The 17,833-nt window shown below is 35.2% G+C and overlaps 2 protein-coding genes across 6 annotated transcripts; one reads left to right on the top strand and one right to left on the bottom strand.

Moving 5' to 3' along the window:
• Positions 1-750: 750 nt before the first annotated feature.
• LOC147503053 (uncharacterized) lies at positions 751-5,337 on the bottom strand. Of its 3 annotated transcripts, none has more exons than XM_086607872.1 (3): positions 3,364-5,337; positions 1,792-1,851; positions 751-1,300 (listed from the first exon to the last, which is right to left on the bottom strand). In XM_086607872.1, exons 1-2 carry the CDS (start codon positions 5,039-5,041, stop codon positions 1,814-1,816), a joined length of 1,716 nt encoding a protein of 571 aa, XP_086463998.1. In that variant the 5' UTR covers positions 5,042-5,337; the 3' UTR covers positions 751-1,300; positions 1,792-1,813. The 3 variants fall into 3 exon arrangements, with proteins under 3 accessions (XP_086463998.1, XP_086464000.1, XP_086463997.1); XM_086607874.1 differs by having other exon boundaries at positions 751-1,305; positions 3,364-5,235; XM_086607871.1 differs by lacking the exon at positions 1,792-1,851 and having other exon boundaries at positions 3,364-5,235.
• A 107-nt stretch (positions 5,338-5,444) lies between these two features.
• Positions 5,445-8,173, top strand: LOC147503052 (protein FAR1-RELATED SEQUENCE 5-like). 3 transcript variants are annotated; one of them, XM_086607877.1, is made up of 2 exons: positions 5,445-5,568; positions 6,290-8,173. In XM_086607877.1, exon 2 carries the CDS (start codon positions 6,297-6,299, stop codon positions 7,653-7,655), a length of 1,359 nt encoding a protein of 452 aa, XP_086464003.1. In that variant the 5' UTR covers positions 5,445-5,568; positions 6,290-6,296; the 3' UTR covers positions 7,656-8,173. The 3 variants fall into 3 exon arrangements, with proteins under 3 accessions (XP_086464003.1, XP_086464002.1, XP_086464001.1); XM_086607876.1 differs by having other exon boundaries at positions 5,721-8,173; XM_086607875.1 differs by having other exon boundaries at positions 5,483-5,568; positions 6,303-8,173.
• Positions 8,174-17,833: the final 9,660 nt, after the last annotated feature.

Raw genomic sequence — 17,833 nt, 5'->3', positions numbered from 1 at the left:
CAAGTGTTCCTGACTTACATCTGGCTCGAACAAAATACGAAAAAGAGGAATGTAAATATTGGCGACCCACCAATCCAACTGCTCTTCTCCACGTCGCCATTTCAGTTTTAGCATATCTGATATCTGAAATATCGGAACACAAATTGGGCATTGCCAAATTCAGAAAAATATCGGGATTGGTTTTCGAAACGATTTGGAAGCAGCGATACTTTGATTCTGATATGGTTGGTTCGAATGTGTTCTATTAATAAGAGGCCAACTCAAGGCTTTTGCGCGATGCACAACAACAACATTTTGATCTTCTCAAGTTCAATTTTCACAAGTATCAATCTTGTAATAATAAGCCTAATAAAACTCCCTTCATAAATCTAAGTGGGGGAAATGCTAATAACCTACTCCTATTGCAATCTTCCATGCATTTTTCTGCCAATATTAGTGGAAGAGCAGCAAAAGCACTAACCATGAGATTCATATTGGACTAATGGCTGCAAGGAGCGACTGCCGCTCAAGCAAGCTTGACGGTTTATCAAATTCGATAGCACTTCCTGCTCAAACAAAAATCTTATTAGAATTTTATATTATCGGAAACACACAGCACCAGAGACCTATACTGGGAGTGAGGACTGGTTGCCCCAAAAGTGGAATGAGCAGATTAGTTATAAAAGTTCCATACGTGGGTAATCAAGCATACCCGACTAAGACTTCTCCCTGAAGGTGTTGTCCCGAAGAATGACATTGGGGCACTTAGGATGCTGTGAAGGATTTGCTTGCAAAGAATTTGGGCAGTCTCAAGGCCGACATAAGTAACGAATGTGTTTCTAATCAAAACAAATACACATAAAACAGCTGCCAGAACACGAAAGAAAAATGAAGGATCAAATGAAGCTGGCTCGATCTTCACTGGTCTCAAATGCCAACCAATAGTCACCTGCCATGAGAGAGAGTCGCCACAACAATGACATAAGCAACACTGCCACACTTCCCCACCATCCATATGCTTCAGTACTATATGTCTTATACACTCGGAAGCTAACATGACCAGTCTCTCTCTCCTCGTCTTCGATGAATTTGGAAGTACCCTTTTGGGACTCAGAATGGCCTAGTGACTTATTCCGACCATTGGCTACTATGGACAAGCTGGTTTCTGTGTTATATCTGATTTAGGAGAATGCATAGAATCGTTGATGTATACTAGTTCCACGGACATTTTATGTGCCACAACAACAATTCCAAAATCTAAACCAGGTTCAAGAAGATCGTTGTATTTTCCAGACTGTACAATCACTCCATCTCTCATGACCTGTACTTGATTTTTCAGAAACGAACCAATTTAGAAAAATATTAAATAAAATATAGCAACAACAACTAAAAATACCACTGAAGTCACAAAGTGGAAGAGGTATGCTCAATCAGTGTGTTGCACCTCAAACTTGGGAGATGCATTAAGGGTCACCAAAGTTTTATGTGCAATGTGCCAATATGTGAGCTAAAAACAGATGAAGCGTGCTGGAAGCATGTTTGAAACTGGCGAAGGGACGAAGGCATAAAAATAGCCTACTAGTACTTCATTTAGTTCTGTCATCGTAACAGATTGCAACTTACTTGGGGCCTTGGGGGGATGCCAGAAGCATGTAACGAGTATAATATGTTTCTATGAGAACAATTTGGCGAAATTATGTAAATTTTTGCGGAGATTCACTACTTAATGATATTATGTCATAAGCATCTTTCATCTTTTAAATTTTAAAAATATATAATGAATGAATACACAGAGAAAATGTTATGGCTCACCTATATGAGAAACTTAGCTGCACTAAACTTCACAAGATTCAATAACTTCCTCTTGCGAACCTGAAATTGGACATAGATGTCCGGTATAAGTATCTAAGTTCATAGTCACATTCAATAGGGACGAACATTTGAAATGTTAACTTATGTGATTTCGCACTAAACAAATTACTTAGACATGGTGACACCTACCTGTCTTACGAAGAACTGCAATAGCGAAAAGGAATATCTCAGTAAATTATTACTTTAGTATAATTACTATAATATCATAAACAAGTGGTAGAGAGAGAGTTAAGTTTCAAGCTTGGAAACGGAGAAAGAATTATGTTCTGGGATGATAAGTGGTGCTCGCAAATGCCTCTAAAAGAACGTTTCAAAGATTTGTATGTCATTTTCAAGTAACAAGTCTGGGACTGTTCAGCAACACGTTATATGGGATAATGGTGTACAGTCGTGGGATTTGAAATTTAGAAGGAATTTGTTCGATAGGGAGCTACTACAAATCTGTGAGTTTCTAGATTTGCTTGCTACTCAAAGGGTTAATGAAGATCATGATAAATGGAAGTGGTCAGGGAAGATTCAACTGTTTACTCCGAAGTCAATGTATGAGCTGATCGAGGAAAAGAGGATACAAGCTTTGCACTTGGGAGTCCTTAATTTTCCATTTAGCAAAGTTTGGAATAATAGAGTTCCAACCAAAGTCTCATTCTTTGTTTGGGCTTTATGCTGGGGGAGGACCTTGACGTGCGATAATCTTCGAAAGAGAGGTAAAATCCTAGTTAACAGGTGTGTCATGTGTACTAAAGAGGAGGAAACTATTCAGCACTTATTCATGGATTGTGAAATTACACAAATTATATGGGATTATTTCATGCATTCTCTTAAGTGTCGGGGTGACGCATCACAAGGTCTGATGGGGCAGTTCAACTGCAAACCAGATGGTAGAATCTCCACTACCGGTCGGATTTTGGCAAAGGTTATAGCTCACGCAGTTACATGGTCCATATGGTGGGAACGCAATCGTCAAACTTTCGACGATGAGTCTAGGGATGTCCAACAGCTTATAGTCAAATGTTAAACTCTTATGTGGGCATGGGTGTCTTTCTTACCTAGTGTTAGAGGTTTGAAAATGGACGACCTCATTTTTAGATGGGAGTCTGTGATTGAGGGGTAGCATTTATATGTATTTCTAGTAGTGTGAATCTCTCACACTACATCTTCATTACTATTAATATAAAATCTTGTTTTGCTGATAAAAAAAAAAAAAAAAAAAAATCATAAACAAGACCTGCCAGTATTACAAAACATAACATTCAATCTGTTCCAACCAATGCACATCATGAAATTAGTGAGCTGTTAAAGTCCAACAAATCAAACCAGGAGATACAAGAAGAATGTACTCATTTTAGAAAGGTAGTCAAACAGAAACAGGAAACCAGCAACTCACATAACCAACCATAAAGAAGAGATGATATGATGAAAAATGACAGTAAAGAACAGATAATACTAGTTAATGTAATCACAATATATGAAGAACTTACTAGTTAACCATAAAGTCAAAACTGAGCACATTACCTTCGGCATAGCCTTTTGGCAGGTGCTTGAGAAGCATCTCCATTTCTTTACAATTTGGTCCACCTTCCACAAACAAGTCCCCTAGAAGAGAAGTAGTTTTTGCATTTGGTGAGAAACCCTTGTCAGTCATGGTATTGAGAAGTTGTATTGCCTTGTGCGTATCATTTTTCTGGTCTAGGAATCCTTGGACCAGGATATTGAATGTTACATTATTTGCAGCAATACCCTTCTCTTGCATCTCATAATACAAATCCTGGGCTTCTTTCAATTTCCCTTCTTTAAAAAATCCATCAATCATTATGTTGTATGTCCTAGTGTTAGGCTGCAACTCCCTAGTTGAGAGACTATAAAAGATTTCCTTTGCCTCAGCTAATTTTCCTTCTTTGCACATGCCATCAATAATGCTGTTGTAAATCGGTACATTAGCTTTCGTTCCATTATGTTCCATCACACAGAACAGTTCCATTGCTTCAGCAGAACAACAATTTCTGAAGAGGCCATCTATTAATGAACTATATGTGAACTGGTCTGGTTTTTCCCCACAAGCTATCATGTCTTTCAGAAGCTCTTTTGCAACCGAAACTTCTCCACTCTTGCAAAATCCATCTATCAGGGTATTATAGGTTATAGTGTTGGGTTTGAATCCCTTAAGTTGCATCTCCTTGAAAACTTGAACTGCCTTGTCCATCCTCTTGGCCTTGCAATAACCATTGATCAAAATGCTATAGCTAACTACACTAGGTTTAAACCCTTTTTGAGACATCACTTGTAACAAATCAAAGGCATCCTCTGTCCTACCTTGTTTAAAAAGAGCATCCACCAAAACTTTAAAAGTTATGAAATCCGGTGTGACATTCTGTGCCAACATTTTGTCGAATAAATGCATGGATTCTGTCCATTGACCATATCCGCATAGCCCGCAAATCAAAGAGTTGTAGGTGATAACATCAGGTGTAAGGTTTGTGGAGGTCATTTCCTGAAATAGATTCAATGCCTCGTTCACCAAATTCTCCTTACAAAGGGTGCCGATAAGCATATTGTATATATGAGCATTCGGAGGAAGCTGTTTCTTTTCCATTGCCCTCATGAATTGAAGAGCAGCAGTAGAATTCAGAGACTTGCAAATCCCATTCATTACAGTCCCATAACTGACTTCATTGCATGGATATCCATTTTTCAGCATTCGGGTAAAAAGATCCATAGCATCGGCAAGTTTACCCCCTTTACACAGCCCCTTAAGTAGGGTGGTCAGAGTAACAGCATTAGGTTCAAATCCGCGTTTCAGAATACTAGCGAGAACAGCAAAACCGAAATCCACTCGACCCATATTGGAGTAACAATTGATTAGTGTATTAAGTGTCAAAATATTAGGTTGAATACCAGCGGCATCCATCCTTTTGGAGATAGATAACGCGACAGAAAAGTGGTTCATCTTGACAAGTGCTCCTAGTAATTGGTTAAAAGGGAAAATGGAAGGCGAGTGTTTCATCTGAATCAACTTATTAAACAGACATAAAGCCTCATCGAGTCCAAGTGTCCCTGATTTACATCTGTCCCGTACAAAATCGGAGAAAGATAGTGGCTGATTTGTGCTACTTATCTTGGAATGAAAAAGTGAAGGAAAAATTGTTACCCTCAATAATCGAACAACACATGCTGGTCTTCTCCACAACGCCATTTCAAGCAGCAGCAAATCAGTTGTTTTATTTATTAGTAGTAATGGTGTGACTGGCGATGTTTGAAGAGGACAAGTTTGGTAACATATAGGGAAAAATTTCGGAAATTTCAGAATCGGCAAAATTCAGAAGTAAATCGGAAATTTAATTATGGGTCTGGTTCAAGGGATATATATAGAACACACATAAATTAACGCACGCTGTGAGCCTTCGATTGAACCAAACAATTTTACCAATTTTATCACTTAAAAGAAACAAATCAACGACGGCTCACAGCACGTTGATTTGTCGTCACAAATCAACGGTTGGAAAAAGAAACAAACAAGTACCACTTAAAACTGGTTCTGTCCACTTGAACCGGGTTTTACTAAGAACCAGAACCGGATTTGAGATTAATATGTTTTCTATGCAAATTAGGCAACGAGAGAGAAAAACCCATCGTCTTCTCCACCTAGCTCTAGGTGTTTTCCAGTTTACTTCTCCCTTTCATTAAATACGTACTGAACTCATGATCAGAGAGACGACAAAGGTACTTCTCACAAATTTCTTCTCATTCTCTTTTTATTAGTTTTGCAAATCCGATTTTTTAGTGGAAGTTTTCAACTCCTAGTTTTTTGTTGTGTTATTTACTCAATAGTTGCAAAATAAGTAGTTCTCATGTAATTCTACATTTTGTTTTAGGTTCAACCAAAAGGGAAAAAGTGATGGAGAATGTCAAATCTAAATATTCATATGAGATAAGGTCTGGGAATTAAAATTTGAACCATAGAAATAGTTTGTCCCCAATCGAAAATAATGTCACTAAACTAGCTTCAACGCCTATTGAGGTTGAAAATCATAAAGAGCCACATGTGGGTATGCTTTTTTATTCAACTGATGAAGCAAAAGATTATTATCAGGAGTACGGTCATCGAGAAGGTTTTACAGTTAGAATAAGGTCATCCCAGAAAACTCAATCTCGCATCGATGAAGTCACAAATGTGCTATTTGTATGTTCACGTGAGGGAACTCATAAACAGAAAGAACAGAATGTTGATGGTAGGGGGGAAAGTCGTAGTTGTTCAACTGTCAAAATAGAGTGTTTTACAAGTATGCATATAATATACACGAAAGAAACAAAGAAGTGGAAGGTTACTATCTATGAGAATGGACATAATCATAAATTAGTTACTCCGATTAAACGACATCATTTGCTGTTTAATAGGAATATGCTCTGCGGCTGCTAAAGATTTAACTGAATCATTTGCTAGGGAGAACATGCAGGTGTCGAAGGTTCCTTCTCTTTTTATGGGTGATCTGATTGGCTATGGCGACAGAGATTGTTGGAACTACTTGCGAACAACAAGAGAAATCAGAAAAAGACTTAGGGAAGGTGATGCTCAATTAGTTATAAATATTTTCCAAAGAAAGTATAAAGAAAATCCCCAATTCTTCTTTGACGTGCAAGTTGATCAAAAAGGAAGAGCGGCAAATTTCTTTTGGGTTGACCCAAGATCTCGTATGACATATGAACAATTTGGTGATGTTGTAACCTTTGATAGTACTTACAGGACAAACAAATTCAAAATGTCATTCGCCCCATTCACCGGGGTCAATCATCACTACCAATCCATTCAATTTGGTTGTGCACTTCTTCATGATGAAACAGAGGCAACATTTTATTGGTTGTTCAAGACATGGGTTGAAGCAATGGGAGGTTGGCATCCAACCTCCATCATCATTGATCAAGATCCTGCTATGTGTGATGTCATCAAGAAAGTTTTTCCAAATACTACACATCGATTATGCATTTGGCATATAAAAATGAAATTTGGTGAAAAGTTGGGACACCTTTATTACGACAAGTCAAAGTTCAAGACTACGTTGGAGAAATGCATTCACTTGACATACAAGGGTGAAGACTTCGAGAATATGTGGAAAGCCTTAATGGAAGAGTTTAAATTGAGCAGCAACTCTTGGCTTAATGGTTTATTTGATATGAGAAAATATTGGGCACCTGTGTATCTCCGCCATACATTTTATGCTGGTATGAATACAACTGGTCGTAGTGAGGGGGTTAATGCCTTCTTCAATGAGTTTGTTAACTATAGAACCAATCTAGGAGAATTTGTTATCAGATATGATGAAGTTTTAAAAAAGATTGTTCGAAATGAGTGCGATGAAGATTTTGTTTCAGAGCATAAGATTCGAATCGTGAATGAGCACAATTTGCTATTAAAACATGCAACAAAGGTGTACACTCGGAATATTTTTGAAAAGTTTCGTATCCAATTGGAAAATACAGATAAATATAAAGCTAGTGATCTAATATGGGATGGAGTTTGTGACACTTACATAATTAGTGATCGGCTTGGTGGTCCGAAACAATTTATGGTGAAGTGGAATAAAGGAAACGAAGAGGCGTCATGTGAATGTGCTCACTTCGAGTTTAAGGGGATACTCTGTAGACATGTTTTAAAAATACTTGTTCGTCTCGATGTCGAAAAAATTCCAGCCCAGTACATTTTGAAGAGATGGACAAAAAGTGTTAACTTATTTAGGGCGATAGATGAACAACCACTGCAAGGTAGTGTTGGTTGTCCTAAAGCATTTAGGCTAAGTCATCTATGTCATTGATCAACTCAAATTTGGTGTGTTACTTCCGAAGATGAAAAATTGTATAAGATGGCACTAGCCGGAATGGAAAGTCTTTTCCTTAATAGTATAGAGGAGCGTGATGAAATTGCTAAAGCTACAAAAAATGGCGAGGCTTCAAGTGTTCCAAACCATCAGGAAGGACTCGTGTCTAATGAGTCGTGTCAATTGCCAATACTAGATCCAGTTATCTCGTAGACAAAAGGGAGACCAAAGGACGCCTTGAGAAATGAGAACACTAGCAGCGGTAAAAGGTGGAAACCCCCTATTGAGATAGCTTTGAACAAAAAAAAGGAAATGTGCCTTATGTAAAAGAACAGAGCATGACAGACGAAAATGTCCAAAAACTTCGAAGCTACAAATGGACATATGTGAACCTTGTAAGTAAAAATACTAGTTACTTGGTGGAGTTAATATGTAGAGGCTGACGATTCTTTTTGTGACTCAAATTGTTCAATAGAGGGATTTGCATTCATTTTTGTTAAGATGGAGCTGTATAAGATGACATCTTTGTGTTTTGTTAAGAAATGTAACTTAAAATGCAATTATTTGAACTCTAACTTTTGTATATTGGAATGCTCATTTTTGTATATTGGAAGGGAGCATGTTTTCTCTTAAACGGACTAGTCCGTTTACGGACATGTGTTTTGAACAACTTATATAGTGTCGTGAACAGTTTATATAGTGTCTTGAACAACTTTTTTAATTAACGATTATTAACTTTTTAATTTATGTTTATATATGACACTATATAAGTTGTACAAGACATTATATAAGCTATGCAAAACACTATATAACATGTCCATAAATGGACAATCCGTTTAAGAGAAAGCCTGTTGGAAGTCATTAGAATTCTATAACATTGTGCTTGAAGAGGTTGTGCATAATCGACAACTAAATGTTTCAAACTTTCCACATCATTCTGAAGATGAACTCCTTAGCTTAGTTTGATTATAAGATATGACCCTGAGACCCTTCCACATCAAGGATAGTCTCAAGTCACGTCAGTCAAGGATAGATGTATTCTTAAAATTTTCCAGTTGGAACTGAAAGCATTTGATGAAATAAAACATCTCTTTTTGTTCATCTCAAACTCTTAAAAACCCAACAATGCCTTCAGCTTCATGACTTGCTAAATCTTCTTATTTTATATCTATCAGCTCGTTCGCACTTGCCACAAAATTCTCAGAATAAATTTTCATCTTAATGAGTACCCTTGGATCCTTAATTATTTTCAGAACATCAGACATTGCTTGGGCTTTTTTAATTATAGATGATCTAATTTCGGAGACCCGGCCATCTCCTCCTTCTCTGTATGTGTCAGGCAATCTTGTTTAACGTGGAAGGGAAGACATCCGACTGGAAAGCTTTTGCGCCATCACAGTCATTCCTGATTTCTTTAGATCCTCGATCTGTCAGCTTCTTATAAGTAAGATATTGAGGGACAATCCCTCTACGAATCATATCCTCAAATTCCAAACAAGCATCCTCGAGTCTGTGTAATTTACAGAGTAAATGAATCACCATGGTGCTTGTGGCAAGGTTAGAATCGTGTCCTCTAGCTCTCGTTTCCTTGCTAATCTGCAACACCAATTCCAACCTCTCCTCCTCACTAAACATCTTGATTAATAAGTGGTAAGTAAGTCTTATATACAAGTCCTTAGCACTAAACCAGGAGCTTATATACAAGTCCTCAGGCCTTCTTTTAAACAGATTATCCTTTAATGGACACGGTGTCTTGGACAACTTATTTAGTGTTTTGAACAACTTTTTCATTTAAGCTTATTACATGGTCGTGGGCAAGACACTAAATAAGTTGTTAAAGACACTACATAAGTTGTTCAAGACACTATATAACATGTCTGTAAACGGATAATCCGTTTAAGAGAATTCATGTACAAGTCCTCTTTGCATATTTACTAGCGACCACCAAGTTGTTGATTTGTTGATAGTTTAGTCCCAGAATATGCAATTGCTCCATTGCTTCAATCTAATTGTCACTGTGCATTAGTAAGTCAAGGCTCAAGATTTTTTTTTTTGCAAGCTCGTCATGAAAGATTACCTACAGAAACAACGAAGGAATTAGTGCTGAATTAGTGCACATTTTATATATAGTCGACTATGAGAACAAAAGCACAAAAAACATATTAAAATTGAATTTCAAGAAAGAAACTTCACGTTAAAGATCAAATTTAGTGAACTTTCTATATAAATAAATAAATGATTCAATCAAATTGCCGATTCGTAAAATAAAAATAAAAATTCAAAAGCAAACGATGTGAAATTCGCTAAAATACGTGTTCTACTCATAGAATCAATATATGTTTTCAAGAAAAAAAAAAAAAAAAAAAAAAAAAGTGGGTAGTAATTAACTTAGAAATCAACCAATTTTTTAGAAAGAGAAGATTGGAAGAATCATTTTCGATGGTTGAGAAAAAACATGTGGAGAGGGAGAGTGTAATGAAAAAGGGAGAGAAAAAAAAAATTAAATACCAAGAACTTGGTGGAGAAGACTATGGCTCTTTGCTATTTTGCGTGGAAAACATATTAATCTCAAACCCATTTTGGTTTCTTAGTAAAACCCGGTTTAAGCGAACAGAACCAGTTTTAAGTGGTACTTGTTTGTTTCTTTTTCCAACCGTTGATTTGTGATGAGATCGAGGGCTCATAACATGAGTTAACTTATGTGTCTTCTATATATGTCCCTTGAACCCGACCCTTTAATTATTTATTCAGATTTTCTTTTAATTGAGATAACCATTTTTTATCCAGTTAATACATTCATTTAGCAATCATTTTGAAATGTATTAATTCAGTAAACAATTTAGACCTTTTAACACATTCATTCACTAAGTTTTTTTTTTTTGTATTAATGAATTAATTCAGTAAATAGGAAGATAGGAGAAAGAGAGACGTGTACTTGAATTACAATATTGATTTTATTGAAGTTGTGAGAGAGACAATGTTCTACTTCTATATGGGTTTTATTTGGTTTGGTAGTTTTAATTTAGTAACTATATGAAATAGATGGTTAAATGTTAAAATTTTGGAAATTAAATAGAAATCGGATCTGATTTTGAAAACACATCTAATTCCGATCAAAATATTTTTCGGAAAAATCAGATATCGGAATTTTGGATATCAAAACACAAATATCATTGCCAAATTCGGAAAAATTGGGTTTTCGGACAAAAAATGGCACCCCTAATTTGGTAACATTGATGAGTTGGAAACTAATAAATGTAGGGTCACCGTATTTATACCCTTCTTTATGGGATTGACACCCCTTTGGCAAAAAGGTACATGAATCATGGTTATTCCCGATATGTCTTTTTACACTCAATATGCTCGATAGTTCCACTGTAGTGAGTTGTCGGGAAATCTCACATTACACGGCATCAAGTTACCGTGAGATCCCACAATCCACGACATCAAGTTGCCGTGAGATCCCATATTCTATGGCAGCGAGTTGCCGCAGAGGATTTTTTTTGTCATTTTTTTTTCACTTCAAGTTTTGAAAACACACGGGCATACGGATACATTATTATCTTCTTTAGAGTTTCTTCATACGCTCCAAGAATAACACCAACCCCATGAAAAAAAATGTACAATCGAGACATAGTCTTGCTATCTCGCAACAAATTTTTTCATACGCTCTAAGAAAAACTTGTGATCAAGTTGATGAAGAAGAGTTTTAGTAATTAATACAAGCAAAGACTCCATTTTGGTGAACACAACCATCCCGCGGCAACTTACTTTTTTTGTGGCGGCTATTGTTGATGTAGAATGTGGTAAGTGTGAGGTTCACCATAGAATGTTCAAAATGAATGAATGGGAGTTTGATGAAGGGGGAAAGGTAGTTTCAATGGATTTATCCTTTAAAGTTCCTACTTTGATTGGTTTGTAAAAAGAAAATGACTTGAGCAATGAAATGCAAAAGCAGAGTTGTTTTCGGAACTTTTGGAGAGCGTCCTTAAGGTGGGTTCTCACAGGGATATATTAAAACACAAACTCTCTGATAGATTAACTCAAGTTTAGTTCTCTCATATGCAGTGGACATTTCTATTCCTCATATACACGAATGACTTCCACAGAAAATCGGGGTCGAATGATCACAATTGTCACCTACTATCACACTAACCTATTCCTAATCGAGCTAGATGTCTTTTATTAGGAATTACGGGGCTAGGGTGATGGTTTAGAAAGAAAAAGGAAGGGAAACAAAATCTGATAAGTTGAGAAATCGGGTCTTCAAGATACTTGTAACTAGAGAAGAACCTTGTTTTGTTATTTGCTTCTGAATTGTGATTCATTCTTTAGCCCTTTGATTTTGTGACTCCATATGATTGTGATTTTTGGGAGTTCTAACTTTGCTTTTGCTTCTTTTTGTTTTTTTTTTTTTTTGATATCAACTCCTTTTGATTTTGAACTTTTGGGAGATTCGATTTTTGACTCCTTTGATTTTTTTTGGAGTTTTGGTTTTTGAATAGTCTTTCTTTTATTTTCTTTCTTTTCGAAGTAACTAACTGTTCTGCTTTTGTATAAGGTCTTTTCTTCTCTTTTTCTGATATTCATCCAATTCTCATCTCGTCAGCTGAGTAAGTTTTTATTGTGTGTTGCAACGGGTGAGGGATTGATGGCGAAAAATAAAAAGGTTTTTAAAAAATTTTGAAGGCTAAAAAAGGGGTAACTAGAGGAAAAATATCATTTTGGGTTTTTAACGTTTATTTGGCTATATCGATAAAAAAAAAGGCCTAAACTCTCTCATAGGATATGACGCGGTGATCAAGCAAGTTGACGTGTGGTCTTTCTATCTGTATATCTTTTGTGTCATCACTCAATAATCATTCAGATGAGGCTTTTGGCTAGATTCTTACAGGATATGGAACTTAATTGTTCTAACCTTGGTCTCGAAAACTCATTGCTATATATAATCAAATGCTTATGCATGTTATTCATAAAAAAATGTAGAAACTATTGTACGTATATTAGTCTAAGTTCGAAGAACGAATCCTTATTTTATTGCTATAATGAGACTTCTAGACTATTTATTCATCATAGAAAAAGAAAACAAGACTTTTAGTACTAAACAAAAAAATACGTTTGGTATTTCGAAATTATTTTAAGAAAGAAAGGAATATATATATATAATAAGATAGGGTTTTTTTTAGCACTAAAAGACAAAAATTATAATAAAGGATGGTCGGGATCATTTTAAGCAAGATCTAACGGCGTGGGTTCGAGCCCAAAAAACATTAGTTTTGGTTTTTTTTACCAAAAAAATATCTTCTCACCTCATCATCGCTGGGTTTTATACCATTTCTCTCGCTAGGGTTTTATTCCATTTCTCTCCTCATCGTCGAGCACTCGATCTCCCCTTATTCCAAAATCCCAAAATCCCAAAAAGTGAATCATCATGTCTTCTTGATTGAGTAGCCATTGAAGAAGGAACAACAGCTACAACTGAAGAAGCATATCAAGGTTGTTCTCATTCCTTTTCTGACTTGAACAATACCGACTTCCAAGTCCTGAACTCAAGTGAAGTTGACCTGCTTAACTTAGTGTATGTGAAAATTAACTTAGTGTATGTGATAACAGGAGTCTGATGGTTGGAGGCAGAGTATATTAGGATATTAGTCATTCTATTGGAGTAAGTAGGCATATTAGACTATGCAATTTGACCTATGTTTTTCTTCCCCTTAATGTCATGTGGGGAATTAGGAATCCGTTTGTTCCAAATGAGTTGCGTTTGTTAGTTAACATATTATTTCGTATCTTACAGTGTATCTTATGCACTGATGCATGTTTTTTTCATACTTTAGGTTTTTCACTTTTTTGAACTTTGTGCATCTTATGCACTGATGCAGGCTTTCTCGATTTTTATTTGTTTTTGTGTTAGTATCTTTTTCTATTTAATGTTTTCTACATCCACCGGTCGATCTATTTCATCATAGTTTAAGACACGGGACATATCTTATGGTGAGGATGATGATACGATTGATAATGTAGACTTGAGTTAAGTGAATGGTGGGAAGTTATGTATGTGATTCCTATAAAATGAACAACCCTAATATATAATGAACAACCCTAATAATAATAAGCTTGCGCTATACTGCCAAGTGCCAACTATCTCAGTTTCTTTTCATTCATGTCCTTAGCAACAACGAAAAAAGCCTTCCTCGACTTGCTTGCAAGACTTGCAAGCACTAGTTCCATTCAGTGGTTCTCAACTTATCACAAATGAATGTGTCCCCAGTGCCAAAGTCTATTTTAGTAGCACCCTGGTACAAGTTCCATTCAGCTTGCCTCATAGTGGATTTCAACTTTTCACAAACAGCGTGCCCCCTATGTTAGAGGCCTTTTTGATCATTCAGTAGCAGTGAATCCTATATTAGGAGTTGGAGTACCTTTCTCCCAATTACACTGGGTGCAAATTCTAAAAATGTTGTATTATGTAACTTTGAATATAAATGTATCATAAAATCGATTCCGCCGTGAAAAATCGGTTCATTGTTAAAATGTTGTTTGAATGGTATTTTATGATACAACATTTATTGTTAAAATCTACATTAGTTAAAGCAACAACGAAACAATATTGTTAGAGTTTCGTGTTGTATCATGGGCTATGAATGAACATGGGTCATGGGGAGCAATTTGGACTGCTTTCGAGTTTTTATGTCTTTCTTAACTTCTTCATACCATTCTGTTTACGTCAAATTTAATCTTTCGAATAATTTGCATGTAATTATATAATTGTATCTCGATGCTTTTTAATTAGGTATCCAACAATTTACTACTTTGAGTCTTCGCCGTGCTCTTTGATTAGATCTCCGTTTTGATTATTTAACTTTGCATGTTTCCAAATTTTTGCGAATTGATACTTCTAGGCAATCATGGTTAAAGAGCGTATGGAAGAGAGAGGAAGGGATTCGTTAGTTCACCCAGTCAATTCTATAGCACGCCATCCTATTGAACCTCCCAATCTGGTATATGTGCCTCCACATCGAAAAAATGTTATGCCTCCTAATCGAAGATCAACTGCGACTCCCAATATTTTATTTGTTGTGCCTCCTAATTGAATATCTAATGCGGCTCCTAATAGGTTATCTATTGAATATCTAATGCGGCTCATTTTGATATGTATTGAATTAATGAATGTGTAAGGGTATGCGTAATGAGTTGGTTTGTGAGAAATGAAATGCATAGAATTGCAATAATTAAACTCACTTGAGTATGAGAATGAAATAATTATAAAGTATAAAACTGTTGAAAATTGTTATATCATCGATTCTATGCTACCATAGAGATGGTCTCTTGGGGTGTTGTTCAAAAGCAATGTGTCTAGAGTGCCGACTGGCACGGGTATTCACTAGTATATATATAATATATAATATAAGAAATGTCTAGTTTTTGTAAAATGTTACTATACCACTTCCAAACATAAATATGATTTGTCCTCAAAGTATGAAGAGATAAGGAAATAGATTACCATAGAAACATAAACAAAAATGGTAGTGCACCTGTATTATGTTTTATGTGATGAAAATATACCATCCCCAAACAAGTTTGGAGCATGGGTTGTTGGATATAGAACGAGAATTACATGGGTTATCTAACTAGTAAGTTACGTAATTATTCTACTATGAATTTTGTGAGTTTTTGTATTTTTGAAAATATAAGTAGTGCAAAAAAAATTGGAAATGATGACATGATGTAGTTGTATTACCTTCTACGCATATACCAAATTCCATATAAAATACTAAACATGCGTCCATGATTATTATTACACTAACAAATGAATAAATAAAAAGTGTTAAATATAAAGTACATAAACAACTATCTAAACTGACACATATGAAATGTGTGTGTGTGTGTGTGTGTGTGTGTGTGTGTGTTTAGAGTAATTGGTTTTCTCAATCTAAATATATCTCTAACCATATAGAGGGTTTCTACAAGAAGATAAAATTATACGTTGATCCGGTATCATCGGGGTTACTCCGGGGCGTATAATTTTCATTTTTATATTCTCAGGTTTTGAAAATTATGTAGAGATGTTATAAAGATAATCGTACCAAAAAGCAGTGATTCTTTAACTATGAATTTTTAAAACCAACTATAACAGGTGATCTTAGGCAACTTTCGTGTTGGCTCTTTATTGAACCTAATCCAGTCAGATTGTGGCTTCAGTTATGTGTGTGTTGAGAGATTTACTACGCAAGACGTAATGGGAATGTTTATCTTCTTGGACACTAGTGGGTGATGTAACTGGAACTAGGTCTTTTTGGTTGTTGATTGGTGGATTTTGGTAGTTCTGGTTAAAATGGGATGGAACCATTGCTCTGTTCTGATTGTTGTAGTTACATTGTCTTTGTCTGAATGTATTTGGTGGTTTGACGTGATTGGTGAACGAACCCTGGAGGTGGTTGGGTTTATGGATTAGTACACCATGTATAATTTGGGTGTTGCCTCCATGGTGCATTGAAAGCATAGACTTCTTCTGGTTGAGGTGACTAGCGATGTTTGAAGATGACAAGTTTGGTAATATTGTTTCGGAAAGTTTTGAACATTTTCGAAAGTTCGAAAAATAAAAAAAAATTCGAAAATTTCGGAATTGGCAAAATTCAGAAGTAAATCGGATATTTAAATTATATAATCGGATTCTCTTTTAAAATAACTATTTTTTATTCCGTTAATACATTCATTTAGCAATCATTTTGAAATGTATTAATTCAATAAACAACTTAGACATTTTAACACGTTCATTTAACAATTTTTTCTTCATGTTAATGTATTAATTCAGTAAATAGGAAAATGGGAGAAAGAGAGACATATACTAGAATGGCAATATTGATTTCTTGAAATTGTGAGAGAGACAATAATATGTGGTTTTAATTTAATAATTATATGAAATAGAGAGTTATATGTTAAAAATTTGGAAATTAATTAAAATCGGATCAGATTTTGAAAACACATCCAATTTTGATCTAATTATTTTTCAGAAAAATCAAATATTAGAACACAAATATCATTACCAAATTCAGAAAAATATCAGATTGGAATTCGGAAAAATCAAGTTTTCCGAAAAAAGTGGCACCCCTAGTCTGGTAACATTGATGAGTTGGAAACTAATAAATGGATAGGGGTTTTATGTACCCGTTTTCCAAGCCCATATTCATTTACACCATTTGGGCTTTGGGATAGCTAATTAAGTCCAACTCTGAAAGAGAAACTCAGTTGGAGGTGGAGTGTTTGGCATGCTGAATTTCAATCGAGATATTAATGAAATATATGATGAGATGCGGAGCATGGAATCGTTGTTAATAATGGAATGGTGGAGAATATAAAATATTTGACAATATAAATTAATATATTGTCAAATAATATGCAATATATAGTGTATGGAAAGTATGTTCTAGAATATTCTAGACCATGAAAAATTAGGATTTACTAGATTTTATTTTTATTTGAGTCTTATGTAATTCTCTATATATATCATGGCCCAAAATATCGCCGAGATATCCGATATCTCGCCGATATATATCGGTAAATTGGTATACCGATATTGATATTTCCGACATATATCCACCGAATATTGAATTCCTTTTTTTTTTTCGAAATATATTGGAATTTCCGATATGAAAGTTTATATCGCCGATATAATCGATATTTCCGAGATAATCGATATATATCAATTGACTTTTTGACCAATTGTTAATAACTTAATATTGAAATTTCTTAAATATCCGAGATATATCGGTGAGATATCTGATATTTTAGAAACTTTGGACTGGTCACCAAAAAAACCGAGATATCCAATATATCCGATATATCTCGGTTTTTAGGTACACCGATATATTAACCGATATCGAAATTTTGGGCCTTGATATATATACCCTTCAAAATGGTATAATGGAAACAACCTTGATTCAATAAAATTCATCCTATTCTTATTTTCTTTAGATATATACATGGATTTGGTGAATTAGAAAAATCCCACATATCCAGCAACAGTTATACTTCGATCATCCCACACAGGAACATAATACATGTAGATAGATGTCCATTCTCTCCATGGTACTGGTCAATAATGTTCAGTTTCAAGAAAGCCAAATTTAACTTGTAATTGGGCTGTTAAGTCGAAAACCTGCCAACCTAAAACT

This window comes from Coptis chinensis, chromosome 4, assembly GCF_015680905.1.
Source record: "Coptis chinensis isolate HL-2020 chromosome 4, ASM1568090v1, whole genome shotgun sequence".
NCBI classification, from domain to species: Eukaryota; Viridiplantae; Streptophyta; class Magnoliopsida; order Ranunculales; family Ranunculaceae; genus Coptis; species Coptis chinensis.
This window is presented reverse-complemented; position numbering and strand designations above follow the sequence as displayed.

Coding starts and splice junctions, on each gene's coding strand:
- LOC147503052 (XM_086607875.1), top strand. CDS start 5,548: ATGATCAGAGAGACGACAAAG. Junction 5,569..6,302: donor TGATCAGAGAGACGACAAAG/GTACTTCTCACA, acceptor GAGAACATGCAG/GTGTCGAAGGTTCCTTCTCT.
- LOC147503053 (XM_086607871.1), bottom strand. CDS start 5,041: ATGGCGTTGTGGAGAAGACCAGCATGTGTTGTTCGATTATTGAGGGTA. Junction 1,301..3,363: donor GCCAAAAGGCTATGCCGAAG/GTAATGTGCTCA, acceptor AATCAAGTACAG/GTCATGAGAGATGGAGTGAT.